Genomic DNA, 26288 nt, shown 5'->3' with positions numbered 1-26288 from the left:
GGCAGATTGTATTAGTGCTGAGAAACCATTTAAAAAAGCAAGGAAAATTATTATCCCCAAAACTTATAACTGCAAAAATAAGATTGCCCATCAATACATACACATTAACATGCACTCTTCTATAATACCTAGATTCAGGAATCCTCAAACTTCAAAAAAGGAAAAAATAGGTATGGCACCTATGTAATGGCACCAACGTAATATTAAAAATATTTAAAAAAGGAAATTCTAAAACGACAGGCTATTTCTGCAAAGCAGCCTAAATAACATTTGATTGAAGGCCCCACATGGACTTACAAGACATACATCATCAGTTCATTCATAGAGATGCTATAGAACAGCAATCAAGGAATCTGAGATGCACTATAATCTAACAGTACCTGTGTAATGCAGAACTGAGGTACAGATCACACGCATACTATAAACACAACTCTTCCACAGCTTACAAAAACAAATCAACACCGTATACCTACTGCAAGGTTGTGAATTACCACACTGCCACAAGAAATCCTTCCACAATACTTATCTTCGAAGTTCCAGAAATCACTAACATGTACATCCGCTGTGCTGACATTTTCATGACAACAAGACTCCTGCATACTATTACTGGCATAAACTAATTGAAGAGCATCAGGCTGAACTCACTCAAGGTATATTAACATCTCATCAGAATGCAAATTCCTTCAATCTGCTCCAGTTAAGTTTTCCAACATTCAAGACAGCCACACCTATGAGTACAGGTACTGATATAAATGCTGGAATCGAAGTCTGTGGAATAAACCACAATACATTGCCATATTCTTAATTACTTTCTGTGTCTGAATATTAAGGCTGTACCTATTAACTGATGCATTCATTCTCTGTGATTATACCCTACTCAAGTTGATGGTTACCGGTGTGATACAGCATGAGTACAGGACATTTTTTCCTGACTTATTTTTACAGCTGCATTACTTTCATTAGTAATGATGACTCTTTATTATTTCAGAGATTTTAATTTAGCTGAATAAGTTCTAGAAATATAAGATAAATTGTCCTAAAACTTTAAACTCAGCACTTGTCAGGTTCTGACCAGCTAATTGCCTGAAAAAGAGATTATCTGGGTTAGGAAAAAAAAAAAAAAAGATTTTTTGCTTCTCTGGCTTCCTTATTATTTATTCATTCCAGGACAATCCTATAGAGATTATCTACTCACAAGCTGTTTCTTACAAGGATAACGGAAGGAGATTTATTTACTTATTTATTAATCTTTGAATAGAAGTTCTTCCTTTTTTATTTTACTGATGTTCTACTACTACTGTAACTGCCAGAATGGTTCTTGCTACCTGGCTTTCAACTATATTAGTCTTCTTAAATTTCTGCATTCTGTTTGTTTTGTTTTTTGTTTTTTTTTTTAAGATAGTCACATACGTTGCAACACACCGGAAGTTTCTTTACCTACAGGGTTTGTTTGTTTTTAACATTTTGACATCTTTTCAAAAGTGTCACATGACTAGTTTTAAAAACAGGCATAAACTTGCTTCTTCACTTACTATCACTTTGTGTCTAAGATTAGAAGTTTTCTTGGCATTTATAATGTAAGAAAATTACAAGTCCAGTCACGTTTTACTCTTCTGGGAAAACAGCATATATAAATTTCTGCATGTTTCCCTTTCATTACCTTGTAAGAAATCATTTCCTACCTCAGATCATAAACACAGGAAGGGGAAAACACAAGACATGCTCCATTCTGACGACTGTGTTACAAAGGGTGAAGAAAAACATATTACAATGGCTTAACTTTGCTAAATCAAATCAATCTTCATACTCAATAACCCTTGTGAGTCCCTTCCAACTCATAAGATATTCTATGAAATGTCATTTAGCCCTAAACTCTCATAAAACTAATATTTTCATTTATACTACTCTCTCGGGACGTTTTTTTTTAGTTTTCAAGACAGAGCCCTTAATAGTATATTCATATATTTTTAAAATATCTAAAGTCAAACTATAAAATCCAAAAGACTCACTCAGATATATTTTAACAATAAATACTTTTTTAAACTTCTATTATTCTACTTCTACCTTATTAAAAGAGACACTCTGTTCCAGTGGATTAAGCGTGTTAGCAGCAGCAGCTGCAGCTGTAAGTTGTGCTGTGAGGGCCTGTAACTGAACGACGAGACCAGCATCCAGGGCTTGAAGTAATGAAGGCTGAGGTTTCTGCTGCTGTATCTGCAGTGTCTGTATCAACTGCTGAAGCTAAAAGAGAAAAGATAACAAATATATTAAACGAAAAAAAAAATTTAATGCCAAAAACCAAGCTAGTCTTTTCCCCTTCCAATCAGGAAAAAAATCCTCAGGAATGCAGTATCATCTAACCTATGGCTATTATTTCATCTTAATTTGGTTTCATTTATGGCAAATTTTGTTCCCACTTACTGGCTAATTTGTTTTCTGTGGCTGGTAAGACATGCAGATGCTTCTTCCTCCTAACTTGCTCTGACAGGTTGCATGATGACCAGTCACCACTCAGGATTTCCTGCTTTCTAGGGTTCCCCCTCTTCTGTTTCTCCAGTTTGATTCCTTCTGACCTGAAAAAAATCTGTTAGCCTACTCCAGCTTCCTAAGGGCCAACCTACATTCGGAAGATCTGTATGCTGTAGCAACATTTGTGTAGAGAAAATAACTGCACTGTTGCAAGCTCCGCTTTAAGCTCATGCAACATGCCTACATGAAGAGCCTGCACTAGTGTCTCTGGATTAGCCACAATGAAAATCTCATGCTGAAACTCAAGTTTGCGCTGACAGAATGCAATTCCTTGCTATGTTAACAAAACATAAAATGCAAATTAACCAGAACTGGGAATATAATTTTACTTCCTGCAATGGGACAGACTCTGGGCTCTGCATAGCACTATTTTAGGATAAAAATTGCCTAGATGCAATGTTGAACCAGAAGCAGCAACTCTGGGGCAACAGACACACAGTAACAACAATGTTACAGTAAAAACAAAGACAGATGTTAAAAAATATTCTTTTAAAATAGTGTTAGATGTCTCAAATATTTAAAAATATTGGGGGGGGAAGTTGTGGTTGGAGTGGTTTGTTAGTTTATTTGTTTACATAAATCCACTCGCAACCCAGGAGAGACCTAGGATTATAGTGGAATGAGTATTAAATGTTGTCAGAGAAGGAACTTTCCAAAGTGTAGTGAATGGACCTATGACACTTCATCAGAATATATCAGGACACCCTAAGAGTTTTTTTCCTTCAAATCTAGAGGAGGTAAAGAAAAAGAGAGTATCTTCCATAGTTTTTTTTAGAACAAAGGTACAATTGCCTGATGTCTCTTGATTCCCTTACTCTAACTTTTTATTTGTATATAATTTTCTAAAAGAAGCCATCCCAATAAGGAAATTAAAGGCTTTTTCATGTGCAGATCTATTCATCTGTTGAATAGAGATGCCCCCATAAAATTTTACAGTCTTACCTTAACACAAAAGGAAAAAAATACTATCCCTAAGGAAAGAAGCACTCCTTAAGTACCATGGAATTAGAGGGAGCAGTCCTTTGACCTTCCATGAGGTAAACTCCTGGAGCCTTACCTTTGGGTACTTCTGGAAAAAAAGGTTGAGCAAATCCAGCTAGTTCAAACTATGTGGACATAAGTCCCTGATTACCTTTATGTTCGTATTCTACCTCCTCATGGGGTTCACCACTGAACTCTCACAGGGTTCGATCCCTCCTTTCTTACTAGGACTCACTAGAAACTCTCCATAAACTGATTAGGTTAATCTTTTCCACAATGCATCAAAAATGTATGCTCCTTTTTCAAGACTGTTTTAGAGTTACCTTCTGATTATGTGAAACAACTCTTCCTATTCTTTAAAAACAGTTATACAGACTCATTATACAGCAGAGCCTCTGGAAATGCTTCAATTACTGTTCTACCTCACCAAGAGCTTTCACCAATTATTGCAACAGGCAACGGTGAAGAGATCCCCTCTCCCTTCTTGGCCGATCCACAAAAGATAAGCAAACAGGACTGGGTCCACCTTGTGTGTTGCTCTGAGTAGGAAGGAATCAAACTGAAGAAGCAGAGGTGGAAGCCCTGGAGTGGGAAAATCCTGGGTGGTCACCGTTCTAGCTGTTTTCACATTCTTGTTGGTCACATCTTTCTTATTCTGGCCTCTCCTATGTCTAGACTCTCCATTTACCTGCAGGCATCCTCACCCATAAAACACAATCTTAAGATGAAATCAAGAACTTTGGAGCTTGAGGGTGGGGAGGGGGGGTGCAGTGGCTTGGAGAACAGGAAGAAAAGAGATGGACAAGATGGAAGACAATGTTGCAATTCATATACCAATCCTAGAGACCTGCATGTAGGTATTTTTTGTGTACCCAATCTGTCTCCACGCTTCTGCTTAAGACCATCTTTTCCCTCTCCCAACATCCATTCTCTTCCTTATTTTACCATTTTGAGCTGAACATCCAAATTTTATTTCTTTGTCATCTGCTGTCTTTAAAACTGTAATTCCCTTCTCAGCTTCATAATTTTTTCTTTTTCTCAGAATACTCTCTAGGTAATAATCTTTACAGTTACCTTACTGACTTCCCATATATGTCCCATTCGCACTTCACATCCCTGCCTTATTTAAGAGCTATTCCACTATCTTTCCTTCACATTTCACAAAGTACCCCACAAACTAATTTTACTGTGCTTTTCAATGACCCATCAATTTTTTTCAGTGTAATCAGATGAAAATACTCCCTCTGCTTGACTTACGAACAATTACATACGAGACTGCTTAGCTGAACGCTGTAAAACACTCTCCCTAAGCAAAGCTGTTATTGTCAGCATCAGTGCTTTGTAACAGTTCACTGGTGACTGCTTCTCATTCATATGCAGGGATTTTTGTTTAGTACCTCAGCAGGTAAAACATCCTGTTCCTCAGTCCAAATAAAAATCATAATACCAAATCTATGCTGGTGCCAGAGTTCTAGCATAAACTGAAATCTGATGATCTACATTTTTACAGCAAGTCAGTTGAGTGCACTCAGCTTATGTGGCTGCAGGACAAGATGACAAGCAGTTCGATACATACTACACATCAAGCCACTTTTTTGGAGTTGAGCATTTAGAAACTGAGGTACACAGTCACTTCTATGACCTTATTTTTGAATGCTGCAAAATAAAAACTGTATTTAGCTGATGGAAAGATCTTCCAGAACGAGTACATTCCCATTATATAATTCTGTACAATGTTTAGCTTCTTGGGGCATCCAGCAGAGAAATATGCTTAACACTGGCATACTATTTTATACCTATATTCATGAAACCTTAATGCTGCTTTTGATTTAGTAATCTGCAATATCATATAGAAAAGTATCTATTACAGACCATCTTATCTAAAGTCACGTTCTGTGATACTTTTAAGGAACAAACAGGGTTGGTTACAAAAGGTAACAGGAAGTTTTAGTTTACCTGGAACTTAACTTGTAATGAACAACCTCATGGGATAGTTAACATGGATACTCAATGCAAAACAAAGAGACACTCACAAAAGTAATATTCCTTAAGTGTACCTTAAAGACAGGAAGTATCAAACAGTGGACAGTGAAACTGCCTACAAAATATTTACCTGTTGGCCTTGAGGACTCTGTAAAATCTGTGCAACAGCAGCAAGGGTATCTGTATTAGCAATCTGAGATACCCAAGGATCAGGTAAACTCTGCACCACATTGGCTGGAGTAACTGGAGTCACAGGCGTTCCTAAAGAAGAGAAAATCCAATATGCCAAAATATTTTAACATACAGAATTAGAAACAGTGTTAGAGAAGGAAAAAAAACCCTCTGCTGTTATTAAATACTGAGAAAGCACTGTATTAACATCAATTTAAACCATTTTTCTGACACACACACATAGAGCACACGGAAATAACACAGGCTCACAGCAACATTCCTCAAGTAGCAGGATTACTCTGCGTAAGTGTAGTTCATAGCTCTTTCCACTATTGACCTATGGAGACTGCTAACAAAAACACTGACGAATGCAAAATAAACAGGTTTCACACAGTAATCCAAACCATTCAGTGGAACAAATTATACTTGTTAGCAGTCTACTCAGAAACATGTGTTAGTCTGGAACTTACTGGACTTGCACTTTATGCCCAGGAGGAACCTTATGGATTCTACTAAAAAATTCAACCTGCAGCAGCTGAATTCATGTGGATTGCTCATTTTATCATTTTTTCCTCAAGAGGAACACTGAGACTAAATCAGCAATCTGATAATTAGTTTCATGCCACAATCCAGAAGAATCCTCCATCCCTGCAAATACTCCCGCTTTTAGCTCAGAAGTAGAGATATGCCAATGAACGCTAAATGTAAATGACTATACTACTGTTTTAAAAGACAATTTGCATCAGAATTTTAAAAAGCATTAGAGTAAAGCTACGATTTCAACAGTTTAAAGTAATCAAAGTAATGAAAATAAAAAATATTGAGCTAGAAGATGCAGTAAGTCCAATCTAAGAGCTGGAACTTTCACATATTTACAGACACCAATGAAGAATAAGGTGGATCTGTCCATCTCGCGTCTTTCCAGCAGGGGATTGGCAAAAGGTGGGTGACAAAAGCAGGCCCATATGTGCCAAAAAACCATTTTCTACATGTAAAATCCCAACTTTGAATGAAAAAATCTTCACAAAGCAAAAGAAGTTGAAAAGCCAGTTTCCTGCCATCTACCTACTAAGTAATGAAGATGCTTAGAGCATAAAATGATCAAGTCTGCATGTACAATAACAGCATTTGGTAAATAGGGACATAATCCACGAGCAGTTTTTTTGCCCACATGATTCTCCAGCACAATTTGTGGCCCACATACTTCAGATTTGAAGGGGAGGGAAGTATGTCATTAGCTGCAGCTTATATCATTAATGTGTGGTTTTTTTCCCCTTGAAAACATTGTCTGTTGGACAGCAAAAGTAAAGGAACACTATCTGACATTATCTGGCAAGCTCAATCCTATAGATAGCAAAAAAGATACTGATGTATTCTCTTTCATTTCTCTCAATCATGACACCACTGATTATCAAAAATTGTAGTAAGTGCTGTGTTGGGTTAACTCTGTCAGTGATGCACTGTTTTGACTTTGGAGTGCAAAACTAGGTCTTAATGTTACTCAATATGAAAATATTTGTAATATACACTTGGAAAGTAAACACAACAAGCTGCCTCTTGTTTTAGCTGTTTCCCTGATCTAGCTGCTGCCTATAATGTATTTCTTTCTAGCATTCATTTGACTTGTCCAAAGGAAACCAGTGAGATTTTTCATCATGTTAAAAACCAATACGCCAAAGTTGACACAAGTGTTTTGATTCAAAGTATGATTTTAACCTGGTCTTGTTTACCTGGTGTATTGTTGCTCATAGCAGCTGTAGTGCTGGGCAAGACAGGGGTCACAACTGGAGGAGGAATTCCTGCTGCCATATCCAAGAGAGGCTGAATAATTTCACTCTTGAACACGTTATTCTTCTGCCATAAATTCAGCACTCGAACAATTTTACTCTAAAATGAAGAAAGGATAACAGAAGACCCGAGTCATGCTTATCTTTCTTGTTATTATCAATTACAGAATTCTTAACTAGCAAGGTCAATCTGTCTAGATTGAAGCACCTTTAGGTTTACAAACGGGAAGAAACATTAGAACAGTTATACTGGGTCACACCAGAGATGTCCAAGCTACGAACCTGAGGCTGACCCTAGGCAACAGTGAAGTCACACTATGCACATAGTGATGGTCTTCTCTCAACAGAATATTAAATACATTAAAACAAAACAAATGCATCTGGCTTTTTGTACCTTTACTCTTGGAAGACGGTATGGAAGGAAAATTATTTTAAGGAAGCATTTTAAAGCATTACTAATAATTTAAACAAGGAATTATTAGTCTCCTAAACTTTTATAGTCAACATGTATGAATGCAATTCTTATTTACTTATGAACCCAAATTATTTATGTCCACTGAAAAATGGGCATATACTAACAACACTGCTCAATACTTTTATTAGGAAAGTAGCTCAATATTTTGCAAGCTCTCTTGATGAAGTGAGGAATTTAAACAGGAATGCAATTTGCTGCCTGTTGAAATTACACAGTAATATTAAATAATGTGGATAAAGGCGAAGGAGAAATCCAAATTAAAGACTTCATATAATCCTGTTAGATGTAACTAATTTTTCAGTTTGCATTTCTATTTCACTGTTTTGATCTGCTCCCAAATGTTTTATTTTCTAAGCTTCATTTCTATCAAAAGGCAACATTTTGCTTTATTTTGAAAACTTGGACAGAAATACCTGATAGAAAAAGACACCTGCTTATTTGACAAAAGTATTATACAGAGCAGAAAGTTCTTCACAGGATCTTGTGTTTGCTGTCACAAAGATGGTATAATTATTTAAATTCTATACAACATGAACATAGAGTACTTAACCACAGCATTTGAACCAAAATAAAAAAGTCTGTTTGCCCAAGACTCCAAGAGGATACTTTACTTTAGTAAAGAGAGTGCTGAATTTTCACTGCATGGAAGACATAATTTAGAGTTTCTTTAAAGAAATTTCCGAAGGTTTCCATTCAGAATTGAAGTATGTTAGCCTTTCTTCTTCGAAAGTTTGTTTTATAAGGCAGCCCTTGCCAAGTCCATCAAAGGCTCTAACTTTCCTCTTCTATCCAGAACAGGAATGTCAAACTATTTCTGTGCCTCAGTACCTATCTCCCCCTTGCACTTTCCACGGATGAGCCAGGTGAAGAAATCCGTGGCGGGTTTATTATTACTTTAAATGAAATGCTACTGTACTTCTGCTTGATTTTAAAACAAAACAAAACCCACATTTGCTCATATAAAGATATTGATTGTGTTTCTCCATTATGCCCTTTAATCAGATTAAACATCAAAACACAAGAAAACAGGTACATACCTTGGTATCCCTGACAGCACAATTTTTTGCTGGGTCAAATATATGGTACCTACTTTCACAGGACAAAGACTTTCCTGTAATACTGAATCCATATGCAACACTTCAGATTGCAAAATACATTTTCCCTAACTGAGGTGACAAAGATGCTAGAAATGAACCTGATAGGAGCTTTACAGACCATAAAGAGACTATGTTTTTTACTATCCCTCTTCATACCAAACACCTCTAATGCGTACATTAGTTGCCATGCATTGAAATATCACAGGATAACAAGCACTATTTCTTACCCTACAATAAACTTACTGCATTTTTTTTAAAGCCGGACACTAACTGAGTACTTGAGTCCATCCTTGTGCCAGCTCTCCTTCTCCAAAAAGTCAGGCTATTTCTGTGTTAGTATATTTCCCAGAGTAGTAAGCTAAATGATTATGCAAAACAACCTAATACTGCTCAAGGAATACAATTAAACAAAGAAAAAAATAAGTTAACTATCATGCCTATATATACATAAAACACTGTGGAATAGAAGCAGCACAAATTGGTCATGCAGATAACCTAAAACCAGACTGGAAAAATGTCATTTAAGATAGTTAACCTGTTCAGCAGCACCTCAGAACTCAGCTGCAGAAGAGAAGACAGACATCCATAGCAGAGTTTTTCCAACCACTTAAAATGTGCGGATCCTGACATATTTTCCCACAGAGGTCCTAACTCCTCTAAAAAGGCAGGAATCCTAAGACAGCTACAGGAGATCTGCAGTGGCTGAACTTGCCTTAATCGCCTTCCATGGATGCCTTGGGTTTTCAGATCTTTGGTTGAAAAATACAGCTATGGGAATGCATGTGACTATTCAAAGAATAACCTGTCCTTCTCTTCCTGCGGTGTCCTGCCTCACTTACTACTTCACTTAATGACTCTCTTACACAAATTTATGTAGAGATAAAGACCTTAGCATTTCCCATCTTTTTGAAATTTTTCAATTCAATAAGAAACTCTAGCTATTGTAGGATCAGTGACAAACATGAAGGGAGTTAAACTGCCTGCACTCTCTGCTATTTCCAGCCAACCTATTATAAAGATAATTTGGTAGTGATCTTGATTACTGTGGTCCAAGAGAACAGCTGAACTACTGGGTCAAACTATTCACGTTAGGCCTTATTAGGCCTGTCAAAGACAGACAGACAAACAACTTTTAAGATTCTTTGCTCTTTTTCTATTGCTTTTTCAGTCCAAAACACACTAGTTTGTACTTAAGTTATTACTACCAAGAAAGATATTTATTCTTTGACACCATACAAAACCTGCTTGCTCATCTACGTGCTGAAGAGGGGAAGACAATAAAAGACCGACTACAACTCCCTGTCCTACCACATGCCTGCTTCATTTTTTCCCATCAAAATACATTAATCAAAATCCATACAGTTTTCCTGAAAGCCTTTCCAAAAGTCTAACTCATCTAATTGGACATGTCTTCCCCCATCCCTACATTCATACAAGCAAAATTAAATACATACATATAAATGTGTAAGTCTATAATTAGGTCCACTATAGCAAGTGGAAAGTGAGACCAAAATCTTTATTCTTCATAGATAACATACTGAAGATTGTTTTAATTAGAAAAATCTGTAAGTGGTTTACCTTGTCATCCCCAGGACAACGGTACAAATTCTGGAAAGTGCTGATGATGTTATTGCTGAATCTTGGAGCAAACACATCCTTTTCTTGTCCGAACTGATGCCGGGACTGCCTCACAATGGAGTCAATGACATACAGACCAGGTACCTTGTATTCTGGTTTGCACTACAAAGAATGATAGTTTAAAAAATGCATATGTGAAAATAACAAAAACCACTAATGGCAGAGTAAATACAAACAGTCCTCTCTAATTTTTAAATGGGTCAAAGTATTACTAAAATGTTCTCTATTTAATAAATTGACCTGAAAAATGAAATTATCACGAAAAAGCTAACCTTTAATGTTCAAAATATCACATCTGTATGTATTCTGCAAATACGTAAATGGTTGAAAATCAACTTCCTACCACTAAAAAAATAACTTTTTAGATTCTAGCTATTAAAAATTAGCACATGAACCACATATCCTTTTTAAATGCACACTTTATTTTACATCATTGTAATTAGTGCGTGGTATATCCTCACCCTGCCAGAACAAAAACATATTTATGTGGACATCTCTTTAGTTGAGAATACAGCAGTGATCCTTATTTTAGAATTCTGGAAAACTTGTGTAATTTACAAACAACGTGGTATTTATAAAGCATGTCTGCTAACTACAATACTAATTACTTAGATAATTTTACTTACTTAACAACTAAAAACTGCAACCAGTTTTAAGACAGAACGAAAAGTGGTACAGAAATACAATGAAATCATCACCAGAATATACTGTGACATAGATTCACTTCATGAATATTGGTTGTACACACTTATCACGCAAGGTACTATGGAAAACACAGGAAAGTACACACATTCCCTCTCTGGTTCAGGTAACCTATAAACATATTATGCAACACTCTAAATTCATAATCTCTAATACAGTGCCAAACAAACTCCTCAGACTATTAATTTTATTGTAGCTTAGACACAAACTTCCTGTTTTGAAAAGTGCTGATTTGCTAACATTTGCAGCCTTGATGAAGCATTTATTTAGGCCCTAAACATGGTTCAGTGTTTTTAAGTACAGCATTCTTTATTTTTAAGAATGTGTGTGGCATCCTTTTAAGAATAAACGCACATTATTAAGCTTACAAAATTAAAATCTAATTGGATATAATACACTGTTTTCAGAGAAGCACTTCAATGTATTGCAGCTACTGAAATTTTAGCTACATTATTACAAAAAACAAGAGTATTCTGCATACAGAATAGACAGGTATGCAACTTTTCACAATATTCAAATTAATAAAATCCACAGATATCTAATAAGAAAACTCAGCAAGTATGTTAGGTGAAGTATTTAAAACCATGGAGCATACAGAAAGCAAAAGATGATAATTAATATAATAATACAGATGGTTAAAAAAAGAGACAATAAAATACAAGTAAAAAAATTAAATAAAGAATAATTACAACGGCGGCAGTGAGGCTGTGCATCCCTGATCTCAGATGAGAGAGCTTTTACAGAACAAATACTCACTTCTTTTCTGAGTGAGTCTCAGCAATAAAATAATTTGATTACTCAAAGAAACTATTCAAGTCTTGTTCTCACAGTGGAATACCCTTATATGTGTGAAACGTGGGCATTTGACACCTAAAGTGATGTTTTGCCACAAGTCAAGAAAAACAACAATATACCAGTGAGTTAAGCGTCACAAAACAAAGAATGTCACAGGTAACTATTTTACCTGAAGTTTCCTTAACCTCACGTGATTAATTTTGGAGAAAGGAAATATTGTAGTCGTAAAGAATCAAGAGTAAACTAATTGAGATGGCACTGACATTACTCCGGACAAGCATATGGCAGATTTTAACAGAAGATTCAGTAGTCTTGAGCTTCACCTTGAAGTGATTGCTTCCAGAAAAATAATCCAATTATCTTTCAAACACACAACTCAAGTCCATAAATATCAAATGGCTAGCTTTCATCTGCTTATCTCCAATTCTACTAAAATAAGACCTTGCTATTTGATGTTATCAGTAATTTGCGTGTTTCACTAAATCATTCATGAAATACTGAAAAACACATCAAGCCCACCAAAGGGAAACATCTAATCCAGAGTGATCATTAACAAGGTTATCAATTACAACATGTATCTGCCTCATCTAACCAGCAATGAACAGTGCAGAACTCCCTTATCAAGTAGTACTGAGCAGTGAACACAAATGTGTGAAGATAACCCATACTCTTATCAGAGCCACAGCAACTAAAAAGCACTATTTGGAACTCAGGCAATTTCAGATTAATTTCAGGACATGAAACTGCAAAATGCTACTGAACAGAGATGGATAAGATGTACACCTGATCTCATCCTCCTATGTCCACCTGTAGAATTAAAGAGGGATAAGAGGACTGTGACCCCTTTTCTTAGAGGTGGAGGAAGTCAAAGGTGATGCCCCAAAAGACAACTACTTCTCAAAACACTAGCAGTGATGGTAAAGTATACTACTAGTCTTCACTACCGCCACGAAACATACATATGGCACATTTTCCACATAGAACTGATGTTCTAGTACCTAAATAATTCACTCATGAACTGTTCTGAGATAGTTAAAAGCACCAGGCTGAAGCTGAACCTTGTTTACACTGTCTAACCACTGTCAAAAGGCACTGCAGCATACACTGGGCACCAAAGAACAAAAGGTAATGAGGAGGATAGGTTACTGACAGAGAGCAATCTAGGCTGCTTCTTGAAAATGGACAACAGAAGAAAAATTGCATCCAACGTTGCAATATTAACAGACTAATTTCTCTAGCTTGTTTGTCAAAAATAAAAAGAACACAATTTACTCCTATTTACAAAAGGAGAAGAAATTCAGTACCAAAATGATCGATTCAACAATCAGGTACAATGCAGACAAGGAGGAAAGACTCACAAATTGGAATCCCTACATTTCCAACTAAAAGTAAAATGCAGTTTTACCCAAGAATAAGTAACTGCTGCAAAAAAACCCCATAATGCAATAAAATACTTCATTATTCAGAATCTTTAAATTTATATTGCATCTTCCCAAAAAGTAGTACCGGTCTAGCTACGTAAGTTGTTGGGTTTTTTTAATTGCTAGCAGGAACCACCAACTGAAATGCTACATCTCCTGCTACACAAAAGATGAGACTGAATGCTCATCTTCCCTTGGCAGAAAAGCAAATGCAACTGTCACTCGCCAAACCACTGTCAATTCTTTTGCTGTGAGCTGTTCAAAAGGGCTACACTGACAGCCTCTTTTAACATTAAATTAATACATATAGAAGTAGTCCTAAAACAGTATCCACAGTCATTCAGATCAAACTATATCACAACTACAAAATGAGGTCAAAGTATTTGTCTTTCTGTGACATGGGTTACAATCAGTTACTGATTACTAGCAGAAACTGAATGTGATCAAAAGCTGAAATAGATTAATGTATGACAATAATGTTAATCCATACGTGTATGTAAAACTCAATGGTCTTCAATATTCTGTAATCCAAAGCGAGGAAATTTTTCTCAGTGATAACACAAAATACCCATGACTGACTTACCTTTTGAATGAATTTCTCAACACTCTGTACAACGTGCTTGTAGAACTGGAAAATAAAATAATATTTCAATTGAGGAGAAAACCTGAAGATATGTATACTTGATATCATGAAATAGATAAGAGAAAGAGAATAATATAATTGTTCCTTCAAAGGAAATGGTTATTTCATTGTACATGACTAAAGATGTTAGCCTAATGTTACTACGGGTAGCACTTCTCTGTATTTCATTTATTTTCTAAGCATTCACTTTAAAAACCTAAAAACATGAGTACAGGAAGACCTTATAGCATCTACTGAATACTTTTTCTTTAAAACTGGCCTATTTTTTGTTTTGGGTTTTTTTTTTTTTTTCAAATCTCATGTATCATCACAATGGTTCTGTATCAACTCAGTAATTGCTATACAAAATTAAATGTTGTTATTGAAATGATGAGTGTAAGCAAGATTTCCAAGTTAAATACATGATAAAACGTTTTGGTATCATTTAATTCTTTAATTTATAGAACCATTTACTACTTGTTTAAGTTCAATACAAGTTTTTATTATTTTCATTATATTGCAACACATAGACTTTAATTTATTTAGACTTCTCTTATTGAAGAAAGCTGGTGAATTTCACTTTTCTGTCATCAAATTATTCCCTCTCTGAATTACACAAAATACCACTATGGATTTAATTATTTGAAAACGTATCTACATTCTTAGCAGAGCGATGTAGGTATGAAGAGCATAAGTTCATGGCTTTTTTGCTTTTATCCTATCTCTCTTTTTCACCTCTCCAGCTTTTACTGAGTTTCCATTTGTTTCAATGCTTAACACTAACGGCATACTTCTTTCCTTCATCATTTTTCTGTGCTGTTTTCTGCTGCTCCATTGCTGTTTGGCAATTAATTTTACTTTGTGGCAAGAAAAGTCTTTAATTAGTGAACTAATGCTAAAATATAACAACAATTTGTATCCAAGCAACATAAAAAATCGAATCTATGAACAACACCCATGAAAGGGTATGCTAGGAATTTATAAAAATGAAATAAAATGTAATCAATTACATTGATCCAAAGGCACACATATCTTACATTTTTTTGGCGGGGGGGGAAGGGTGAAAAAGGGAATGGTATTTTTATATTCATTCATCTGTTCTGAGGCAATGTCCTTTTTAAACAGAGGAAAAAACCCTGTCTTTCAGATCTGACTAAGTCAAGTTGGTATAATTCTTTCTCACATATGACAACCAGCAAATGAAAGTCACACAACAAGGTAAGCCTTCTGCTGCACTCCTGAAAATTCCATCACTGCCACATTTTATCATAACTTGGAAATTGTACAAGGGAGGTGGAAAGTTGTGAAGCAAGTTCTTTAAGCTATTTGGTTATTTCGACACAGATGAGAAATGGAAAGGAAGTCAAAAGAAGCTAGACAATTTCTTACCTTTATAGCCTTGATTGCTGCCTTGGTGATCTGTGTCATTTTAGCTTTAGAAATGGGTGGCTTATAATCATTTAGCGAGTACAACTGCCAAAAAAAAAAAAGTTATCAGAAATATATTCTGGAGTTGTAAACAATATAAGAAAAAATAAAAACCCACAATAAAATATACTGCAAGATCAAAAATGCTTAAAAGATAACAGATTTTTCTTTGCAATGGTCACTATATACCTAGTTTTATTAGTACTAAATACAGCAGAAACCTGCAGGTGAAGTTACAAAGGAAATACATACAATATGCAAATACAGTAGCTTTCGTCAAGTTTTTCTTTCTAAGGCAAAAAAAAAATATACTTGACTAGCTTTATGGAAGCATAACAGAAGCTTAACCAAATACTTACTATATTCATCATCATATGCTTGCTGAATCAAATCGTTTTATTTTCCATTAAACAAAAAAATCCAGCCCAGTGGGAATAAGCATGTAGCAATTTTGTTACTGAAAACAGCAGACTTGAAAAAAGTATACACCTCCTTGGTTCACTGTCTTAACTCAGAGAAACAATGTATCAGAAGTATTACAAATGCTTAAGCAGAAATCCAGCTGGGTTCTCAATTCTAAACACAGCTTTGTATCTTCATTACTATCTAACCACCAAAACTGCCACAGTACACAGGTAGCAGAGTTTTGCAACATTTTTCTCCCCGGATGCAGTAATAACTATTCTTTTTACTAAGTACATACATCTCTTAGCAGAAGCAATCCAGCATGACAGATATTAATGAAAAATTTGCTACACAGTGAAAACGGTACATGAAATAACTTCATAGCTATGACTGATAGGTGGTAATTGGAAACAACTCCTTCCTTCACACTGAACCAGGACTCCATTGTCCAAGGCTATTTACTTGCTGTGAAAACCTGATTATTCACAATATATGGCTTTGAACAAAATGCTGCTCTTTTCTTCTTCAACCCTAGGTGTTAACTGACAAGGAACTGTCCAGTATTTGCTGCTTTCATACATAAGAATCACAGAATCATAGAATCATTTAGGTTGGAAAAGACCCTTGGGATCATCGAGTCCAACCATCAACCCCACTCTACAAAGTTCTCCCCTACACCATATCCCCTAACACCACATCTAAACGAGTCTTAAACACATTCAGGGATGGTGACTCCACCGCCTCCCTGGGCAGCCTATTCCAGTGTCTGACCACTCTTTCTGTGAAGAATTTTTTCCTAATGTCCAGCCTAAACCTACCCTGCTGCAGCTTGAACCCATTCCCTCTTTTTCTATCACTAATTACCTGTGAGAAGAGACCAGCACCAACCTCTCTACAATGTCCTTTCAAGTAGTTTAAGAGAGTGACGAGGTCTCCCCTCAGCCTCCTCTTCCTCAAACTAAACTGTCCCAGCTCCTTCAGTCGCTCCCCATAAGATTTATTAGCCAGGCCCTTCACCAGCTTTGTTGCCCTCCTCTGCACTCGCTCCAGCACCTCGATATCTCTCTTGTATTGAGGTGCCCAGAACTGGACACAATACTCAAGGTGTGGCCTCACCAGTGCTGGGTACAGGGGGACAATCACCTCCCTACTTCTGCTGATCACACTATTTCTAATACAAGCCAGGATGCCACTGGCTTCTTGGCCACCTGGGCACACTGCTGGCTCATGTTCAGCCCCTTGTCAATTAGAACCCCCAGGTCCTTTTCTGCCAGGCAGCTCTCCAGCCACACTTCCTCAAGCCTGTGGCGATGAATGGGGTTGTTGTGGCCCAAGTGCAGGACCCGGCACTTGGCCTTGTTGAAGCACATTCCATTCGCATCGGTCCAAGCTATCCAAGTCTCTCTGTAGAGCCTCCCTATCCTCATGTAGATCAACGCTCCCGCTTAGCTTTGTGTCATCTGCAAACTTGCTGATGATACACTCTATGTCCTTATCAAGGTCATCAATAAAGATGTTAAACAGAAATGGTCCCAACACTGAGCCCTGAGGGACACCACTTGTGACTGGCCGCCAGCTGGATTTAACTCCATTGACCACCACCCTTTGGGACCGCCCATCCAGCCAGTGCTTGATCCAGCAGATCGTATGCTCATCCAGACCATGAGCTGCCAGTTTTTCCATGAGAATTCTATGGGGGACAGTGTCAAATGCTTTTCGAAAGTCTAGGTAGACAATGTCCACAGCCTTTCCCTCATCCAATAATTGGGTCATCTTGTCATAGAAGACAACCAGATACAAAATGTCAAATGAGTTATAAGGATATTCTTGACTTAACTTACACTGTATTTTGTTTACGACACACGTTTAGTAGCACACTAGCTCAAAAATAGAGCCCTGATAATGGGAATGACCATCATAGACAATTTTTTATTTCCTCCCTAAAGACAGGAAGAATTGGAGTCTTTCCATAAAATGGTCATTGAAACAGAAACAGAGCGAAAAGATCCCTCTCCTCTCCTGCTACACACCCTGAGCAATTCAATATATTGAACTAGATTAATATCCATACTGATATTAACAATATCTTTAAATTGCCGAGATTTATTCAACTTTTGGCAAACCACTAGCTCAGAAAACATAATTCAGAATTGTTTACATTTAACAAAGTAAACTGTAACAGTAAACAGGATCACACAGTGAAAGGATTAGACAATCTTAAATACAGGTCATGCTCCTCAAGTTGGTTATAATCATTTATCACTCTGAAGCTAACAAGATATTCTTCAGTATTCTTTGAGTTTCCAAGAGACAGGGATTTCTTCTCCCTACAAACATGAGATGCTTTTTTTCTATCCTTTCCTGACAAAAACAGTTTTAACTAAAATTTTGTATAGCTGTCAAGACAAACTGAAAAAATTGGTTTGTCCAGGCATAAGTATCTGTCTTCTCAGCTTAAAAGTATTTCCATTAAAACAGTGAAATTATAACCAGTTAACAGCTAGACAGGCACTTTTAAAACAACCGTTACTACTTCACACTAACACTAATTGCTGTTGCAAAATACTCTGAATTACTTACGTGCTTCTTATACAACAAAAAGCAATACATTTCTAGAATTCAAATATAGAAATGTGCTTCACCACCGCAGGGGGAAGGGAGAAAAGAGGCAGAAAATCAAGAGACTCAAATCAGTTTCTTCTCTGTTTTATACTCATAGTTCAGTGCTCAACTTCCAGCTACTCACAGGTGATTTACCAGACTCTGGGTCACTCATCCTAGCTATTGACTTGGCTGGATGATGGACAACTACAGCTAAACTACTTCTGGGGCCACTACGGTGGCAGAAACGTTTTGCTTACATTCAGGCAGTGCCTTAGCAGAATCAGTTTGGGTATTCCTGGTCAGGACTCTCAATGCCCAAAATCCTAGTAAAAACAATTCACAAATATGTAAGCAAATATGAAATCAACCTAAATTCAAGAAGCCACCTTGCCAATCTGAAAACAGTCCCAGCAGAGATAGGAACAGCAGCTCCTCCACCTATGACACACACAGCCATAAGGAGTCAGAACCGCTGACTCATCAGCTTTGAAATGATCAAGGAAAAAAAGGGGATGGAGCAGTTCAAAACACCAAGAAAGCCACAACACGGTGCTGGGAAACATGGAAGAGTTGCACACAACTGATTCTGAAACATCAGCTGTGTGCAGCCAGGTATTTTAGTAGTACACTCCGGAATATGCCAAAAAACAACGGGATACCATGGGTTGTTGCTGGCATCCCATTTATTCCAGGTAGCAGAGTGACAAATTTCACATGAGGTTTAAGGACATAAAATTCAAGCTAGAAAAATAAAAAAATGAACCAAAAGAAACAGCAAAATTAAGAACATACTTCTGTAGAGATAGGCTTTTTGGACAATGGATATACCTCTTCCAGGTTTTAACTGCCATTTAAAGGAAAACACAAATCCCAAATTTAGTACCTGGAAGAAGCCAATAAAAAAATTATTCTTCTGAATTATTTTTCCTTAATTGTCTTCAAGAAGCTTTTAATTTCCTATAAATAAGTTTTGTTCTGAAAAGTACCTTCACTTGGAAAACTGGTGATTTAGGTCTGTCAGTGTATAGAGAAAGTCTGAAGTAGCAGACTTCAGTTGCAACACTTAATGCAATACTTGCTTTGAAATAATTAATATTCAAGTTTTGCTTACAAAATTAAGAAATGTGACATTTCTTAAAATTTCTTAACTCAACCTTTTAGTATTAAATAGAATTTAGCTACATAAAACAAAGATATCCCCAGCATAGTTTAATCCAAATGAAAGAGGGACAAAACCCCCACTTTTCTGAGTACAGATATCCTATCATGCACAAACACCTTCCTGAATGCCTACGCACAGCACACGTGTTCTTAGCTGTATCTTCAGCAAATTTATACCCTACATCTATTAATAGTCAACCAGGAATCACTCTACGCTTAGAATGAGAAAATAGTTTGGGTCAGAAGGGACCTTTAAAGATCACCTAATTCCGCACCTCCCCCCCCGAGTCATGGGCAGGGACATCTGTCACCAGATCAGGTTGCTCAAAGCCCCATCCAACCTGACCTTGAATGTTTCCAGGGATGGGGCATCCACAGCTTCCCTGGGCAACCTGTTCCGGTGTCTTAACCACCCTCATCGTAAAGAATTTCTTCCTAATATCTATTCTCAGATAGATATCCCCTTTTAGTTTAAAAGCATTACCTCCATCCTATCACTTGTCTTATAATCCCCCTTTAAATATTGGAAGGCCTCAATAAGATCTCCCTGAAGCCTTCTCTTCTCCAGGCTGAACAACGCCAACTCTCTCAGCCTGTTTTCATAGGAGAGATGCTCCAGTCCTCTGATCATCTTCCTGGCTCTCCTCTAGACCCGCTCCAACAAGTCCATGTCTTTCTTGTGCTGGGGACCCCAGAAATGGATGCAGTACTCCAGCTGGGGTTTCACCAGCGCAGAGTAAAGGGGCAGAATCACCTCCCTCGACCTGCTGGTCACACTTCTTTTTATGCAGCCCAGGATGAAGTTGGCTTTCTGGGCTGCAAGCATACAATGCTGGCCCATGTCTTATTTTTGATCCACCAATAACGCCAAATCCTTCTCCTCAGGGCTGTTCTCAACCCATTCATCACTCAGTCTGTACTGATGAGGTACTGTCAGTCACTGTACTGGTGACTGCCCTGACCCAGGTGCAGGAGGACCTTGCACTTGGCCTCGTTGAACTTCAAGAGATTCACTGACCCACTTCTCAAACCTGTCAGGGTCCCTCTGGATGGCATCCCTTCCCTCCAGCAGTTGCACCACTCAGCTTGGCGTCATCTGCAAACTTGTTGAGGGTGCACTCAATCCCACTATGTCATTAATAAAGATAATAAATAGTATCGGTCCAAATATGGACCCTTGAGGGACACCACTTGTTACTGATCTCCATTTGGACATTGAGCCATTAACTGCAACTCTTTGGATATTGCCAACCAGCCAACTCCTTATCCATCAAATAGTCCATCCAACAAATCCACTTGCTCTACTGCTAGGCTGGCTAGAGAAGCGAGACTTGGTTACCTCTCAAGTAATGAAAACTTTGGTTTTTCATCTAGCATAGATATTTTTAAGACAGTGGGTATTTAAAGAAATCGGGTATTCTTCAAATCTAGTTAAAGCAAAATAACAGCAATTTATTCAGGATTATAAAATATGGAAATAAAGAGTTAAATATATATATATTGGGTTTGCTTTTAAAACTTGTGCTTATATTCTTGCTCATTTTTTCCTTAATAGCCTTTTGTACAAATGCTTAGCCAAAACAATTTGCTATAATTATTTCCTGATCATGCTTCTGTAAGGCATTCATGCTGGCCCTCACGTAAAAGAAGTCTTTAAACAAACTAGGAAAAAATGGCAACATGGCTAAATAGTTAAGTCAGGGAAATGATCCGAAGTAAAATTATATATTTCAGAAAATCAGAAGTGGTACCCAAAGGGGCTGGGGGGAGTAACCATAAGCTCTAGCTGGTAATGTACATATAAAAAATAAAGCAATCAAGTTTGAGAAACAAACAGGAAAAAGCATAAAAATCAGCCCTTTCCAGACGAGAGAAGGAATAGCAGATTTATTAGAGTGCTCCTCCAGGATAATCAGCACATAAAGAAGGACTCACAGGAGATAAAGCCCTACAGAAAAAGAACACTCCCCTTCTCTTTTTAGATCTACACACTGAGGAAAAATCATGGAGACTTCCATACCAGAATCCTCCTCAGGCGTGTTTATAAGAAGGTAAAGAACAAGCTCACAACATGAAAAATAATGAAGTGCTAGAACAGAACTCAAGAATGAAAGATTAATAACTGATTCATGAATTCTCCCTTGAAAGAGTCTCAATCTTATATGAGACAGGAAAAGCAACATGAATTTCTGACAAGGGTTCAAAGGAAGAATTAGGAAACAGCAGATCAGTTAGGTTCAATGTTTCACCAGAAAAAACTGTATAAATTACTTGAAAGAAAAGAATTAGTGGGCACACAGATAATTCCATGCAGCTGTTGTAAGGAAAAGCCACATCTCAGTCTATTGCCCTCTGAAAACCTCAAGCACATGAGAAATCACTGATATAGTCTACCTGGACTACCAAAAGACGTTTACTGAAGATCTCTCGCAAAAGCCTCCAAAGAAAGCAAGTTCTCCTAAGCAGGCCCTTGCATGACAAATAACCTGATCCATTACTCCTTAAAAACAGCTAGCAAACAATTTGAATAAACAGTCATTTTTTTTTATAATAGAGGGAAGTCCCAATAGAGTCCCACTTGTGCTGAGGACTGCGCCTGTGCAATCAAGTATATTCTGGGTAGGACAAAGTCACAGACTATCAAAAGTGCAGAGAAACACCAGTGACACTAACAAGCAGTAAAAAGGCAGACAAATTAAGCATGAGTACACATGAAGTAGTGGACACGGGGCTTTGAAGCTGACTGTTGACGTTCAGGAAAGGGATCTGCTGATACATGAAACATTTCTTTGAAGGCATCAACAGAAAACCAGAAAAACCGCAGTAGTAAATGCAGCAAACAGACTTTTAGAACCACAACATTATTTAGGCAACTGTACTAAACTACAGGGCACTCTCATCCTCTCAATACTTCTGCAATTTCTGCCCTCCCCTCTATCTCCAAGGCTGGGGTGAAATCACTAGGAGTAATGAAAACTGTGGAGAAGCTTTTAAGTGAAGAACAAAGGTGGCTAGGACTCTTCGGCATGCAAACAGAATTACCAAGGGGATGGCAGATGTCAATACAATCTGAGTAGTGGTGATCAACTGAGAAGGATGGGACTGAAGGAGCACACAAAAAGAGATAACCAGGGAGCGAGCAAGAGCCAGGCTGCTGGATGTGGCCCCAGACTGCACGACCTGGTTTTCCTCAGCCTGGGAGGGCAGCTCTGGCATGCCTTGAACGGACCTGACTCACTCCTGAACCGTTACCACCAACTTGCTAAGTCTGTGCCCAGATACCATAATGAAACACACCCACTCTTTTAAATAACTGCATAAAATACAGGTAGCTATTTGTATGCTAGTATATGCAGCTCTCAGTTCAAAAAAAACTTACTGAAAGAAAGTTTTATCCCATCAGGCAGCTGCATTTTTTCCACAACAGAAACACAGTCCATTTAAGAGGGTCAAAAGTGAAACACTGTAATCTTCAAGCGGCTGACAAAATCACAAGTTTCAGAAGTTTTGAAGCACACTACTCACATTTACAATACAAGCTGGAAGAAGAAAGCAGAGACACACAAACCATTATGCAAACTTCAAAAAACACGCTTTACAGCTGAGCTACCATTATGATTCTGTGATTTATGAAGAAAATCATCCTAATTCCATTCACTAGCCATTTACCTGCTTTTCTGGATAAACACCAACTCATACAAAACACTTGCCCCAAAAGACAAAAACTGATCAGTATTTCTTTAACCATCTGATCACTATTGATAGATATGTGACCACCAACGAAACCTGTCTTCTCTAGTTATTTTCATAAATTCATAGTTGGAAAGACTTGCATAGCGAAAGTATTTGCATCATTTCTTACATGAAAAACCAGTAAGTACAGAAACTTGCTGTTGAAATCTGAGGCACCGCTGTAGTGAGCACCACAGTTTGGAGTCTCTTTTTAAAATGTATGCTAAGAGAATAAAAATTTCTCTTTAAACACTGCACTTCTATCGCCAGTTGATGATATACATACGTATCAAAATCTAATTCAAAAACCACCTCACACGTTGTTGGATCAATTTATTTTTCCCATTCATTTAGTAATTGATTTTGCTCCAGAAACTGAAAAGAATATGCTAACCTAACCAAAACCAATATTCATGTCCCAGCTATCCTAATATGTAAGGGGGAGAAACAGTCTACTGATATTTACCCGGAAAAGAGCACTGCTGCAAAGGGCTATGTATTCACCCAAGAGTCATTCTGACACAAAGGCTCTCCTGAGCAAAGTCTCCACAACACAAACACAATATTTGGGAGAATGCTGCTTCAGTAAGACCAACTGACTTGAATACACTGAAAGGTTAAACCCTGACAAAAAAAAAAACCCTATAAAATTCCATTGCAAAATTATACAAAGCTTTGTTTTGTACTGTCCATTCTTGAACTATGGCACATTACTCAGAAAATTAAAGGTAAGACATTCCCTCTCTCAAGGTAGATGGCATTATCACACAACAAATTAACCGAGCAACAGAAACTGCATGTCCAATGCTAAAGAAAACAAAATTAATGACTTCCAAAGAACATAAATGTTAACAAGGAACAAAGACTAAACTTCCACAGAATTTGATGGAGGGCGGGGTGGGGAGGGGGAAGTGTAACACGATCAGAGGGAAGTCACAAGGAGTCTGACTGTACTGGTAAGAGAGACTGTTTCCAAACTGTTGGCTCAGTTTTTTAAAGAGTAAGTGTTAAATAACCAAGTTAGAAAGTACATTAAATGTAGGCTTCCCGTATAACCTTTTGGGAATAATTTTATTTTCTTCTGTGAGAAAAAGCATAGTAAAAGACAATACTTTCACGTTACTGTAAAAAGTGTCAGTGATTTTTTTCAAAACTCAGCGCGCTTAACAGCAGTATACATTTGATTGCAATATCAATCCAAATGTAATGCTTTATCAGTTTATTCTAGAAAGCTGTGGACAAGACTCTGAACTCCCCCCATCTCAATATTCTAAATGACTGAACATGCTCAGCTCCAAACACATTGCAAACAATACTGGAAACTACAAAATACAAATGAACATTAATCTTCCCCATGCAATTATAGCTAAAGAAAACAACAGATCAATTTGCAGGGAATTTGTGTGAGGGAAGTTTTTTTACTGCTTTCCTGTATGATGATTCCATCCAGCCATACCCTATGCACATAGCCATTTTTATAATTACATGGGGAACAATCAATAAACCGTTGATAGAAGTATGCATGTTTGATTAACACCAAATATAAATCACAGGAAATCCTTAAAGGGAAGGCTTGAATCTGAATGGCACTTCAGGGACAAAATGAGTCCACAAAGCTACACATCAACAGATCCTAATCTGCCTCAATGAAAGCAATTCTGTGCTGGTTTCGGCTAAGGTAATTTTCTTCATCATAACTCATATGGGGCTCTGTTATGGATTTGTGCTGAAAACAGTGTTGATAATACAGGGATGTTTTAGTTCTTGCTGAGCAGTGCTTACACACAGCCAATGCCTTTTCTGCTCCTCACACCACCCCACCAGCGAGTAGGCTGGAGGTGCACAAGAAATTGGGAGAGGACGCAGTTGGGACAGCTGACCCCAACTGACCAAAGGGATATGCCATACCATGTGACACTGTGCTCAGTATATAAAGCTGGGGGAAGAAGGAAGGGGGGGATGTTCAGAGTTACAGCGTTTTGTCTTCCCAAGTAACTGTTACACATGATGGAGCCCCGCTTTCCTGCGGATGGCGGAGCACCTGCTGGCCAATGGGACGCAGTGAATGAATTCCTTGTTTTACTTTGCTTGTGTGCACACCTTTTGCTTTACCTATTAAACGGTCTTTATCTTAACCAACAAGATTTCTCACTTTTACTCTTCTGATTCTCTCCCCCATCCTACCAGCAGGGAGTGAGCAAACGATTGCACAGTTCTTAGTTCAGGCTGGGGTTAAAACATGACAAATTCCCAGGCTAACGATCTTGCAAGGTAAGAATCAGATGCCAGCCAAATCGTCATGTAAGCACGTAACAGTTTATTAGACAGATAGCAGTGAAAGTCTTCAAGATGATCAAAGTAATAGGTAGTTTTAAGGGTGGATTTTTGTTCTCGTTTTATAAGACTATCTCTAAACCTGTTTTGTTAGTGTCTGAATAGTAAAAATAAAATTTTGCTATTTTATAAGTTCTTATCCTAACTCAACTGTACAGATGTGTAACAGAGAGACACGGAGGGTCAAACTTGCATCACATCTCCAAAACCCCAAGTAATTTCTCCCCATGTCTCTTTAGTAGGGTGTACAACAGCTAATCAATTCACCTTGACATCACACCTCAAAAAACATCCCTCTCCAACTGTGCTTCGCTCCTCCAACTCGGCCTCCTGTCACACCAAAACATTCAGTAGCATGACTTACTGCCACAGGGAGGTGAAAAAACCCAGTGTGGTAGCTTATATTGTTAACCAGGTCTATTG

At 37.5% G+C, this 26288-nt stretch overlaps 1 protein-coding gene across 6 annotated transcripts in view; it reads right to left on the bottom strand.

The window, feature by feature from the left end:
- SCAF8 (SR-related CTD associated factor 8) overlaps nucleotides 1-26288 on the bottom strand; it is a 106583-nt gene that overhangs the window by 65074 nt on the left and 15221 nt on the right. For 5 of the 6 annotated variants that reach the window (XM_054195015.1, XM_054195017.1, XM_054195014.1 and 2 more), the window contains 6 exons: nucleotides 15591-15674; nucleotides 14163-14207; nucleotides 10602-10763; nucleotides 7395-7551; nucleotides 5624-5754; nucleotides 2065-2241 (listed from right to left, as the gene is read on the bottom strand). In XM_054195015.1, the coding sequence (XP_054050990.1) occupies nucleotides 2065-2241; nucleotides 5624-5754; nucleotides 7395-7551; nucleotides 10602-10763; nucleotides 14163-14207; nucleotides 15591-15674 (756 nt within the window). Of the gene's footprint in view, nucleotides 1-2064; nucleotides 2242-2421; nucleotides 2533-5623; nucleotides 5755-7394; nucleotides 7552-10601; nucleotides 10764-14162; nucleotides 14208-15590; nucleotides 15675-26288 lie in introns of those variants that run through there. The other variant, XM_054195019.1, reaches the window with a different exon arrangement.

Source organism: Rissa tridactyla, chromosome 3 (genome assembly GCF_028500815.1).
Source record: "Rissa tridactyla isolate bRisTri1 chromosome 3, bRisTri1.patW.cur.20221130, whole genome shotgun sequence".
Classification (NCBI taxonomy): Eukaryota; Metazoa; Chordata; class Aves; order Charadriiformes; family Laridae; genus Rissa; species Rissa tridactyla.
This window is presented reverse-complemented; position numbering and strand designations above follow the sequence as displayed.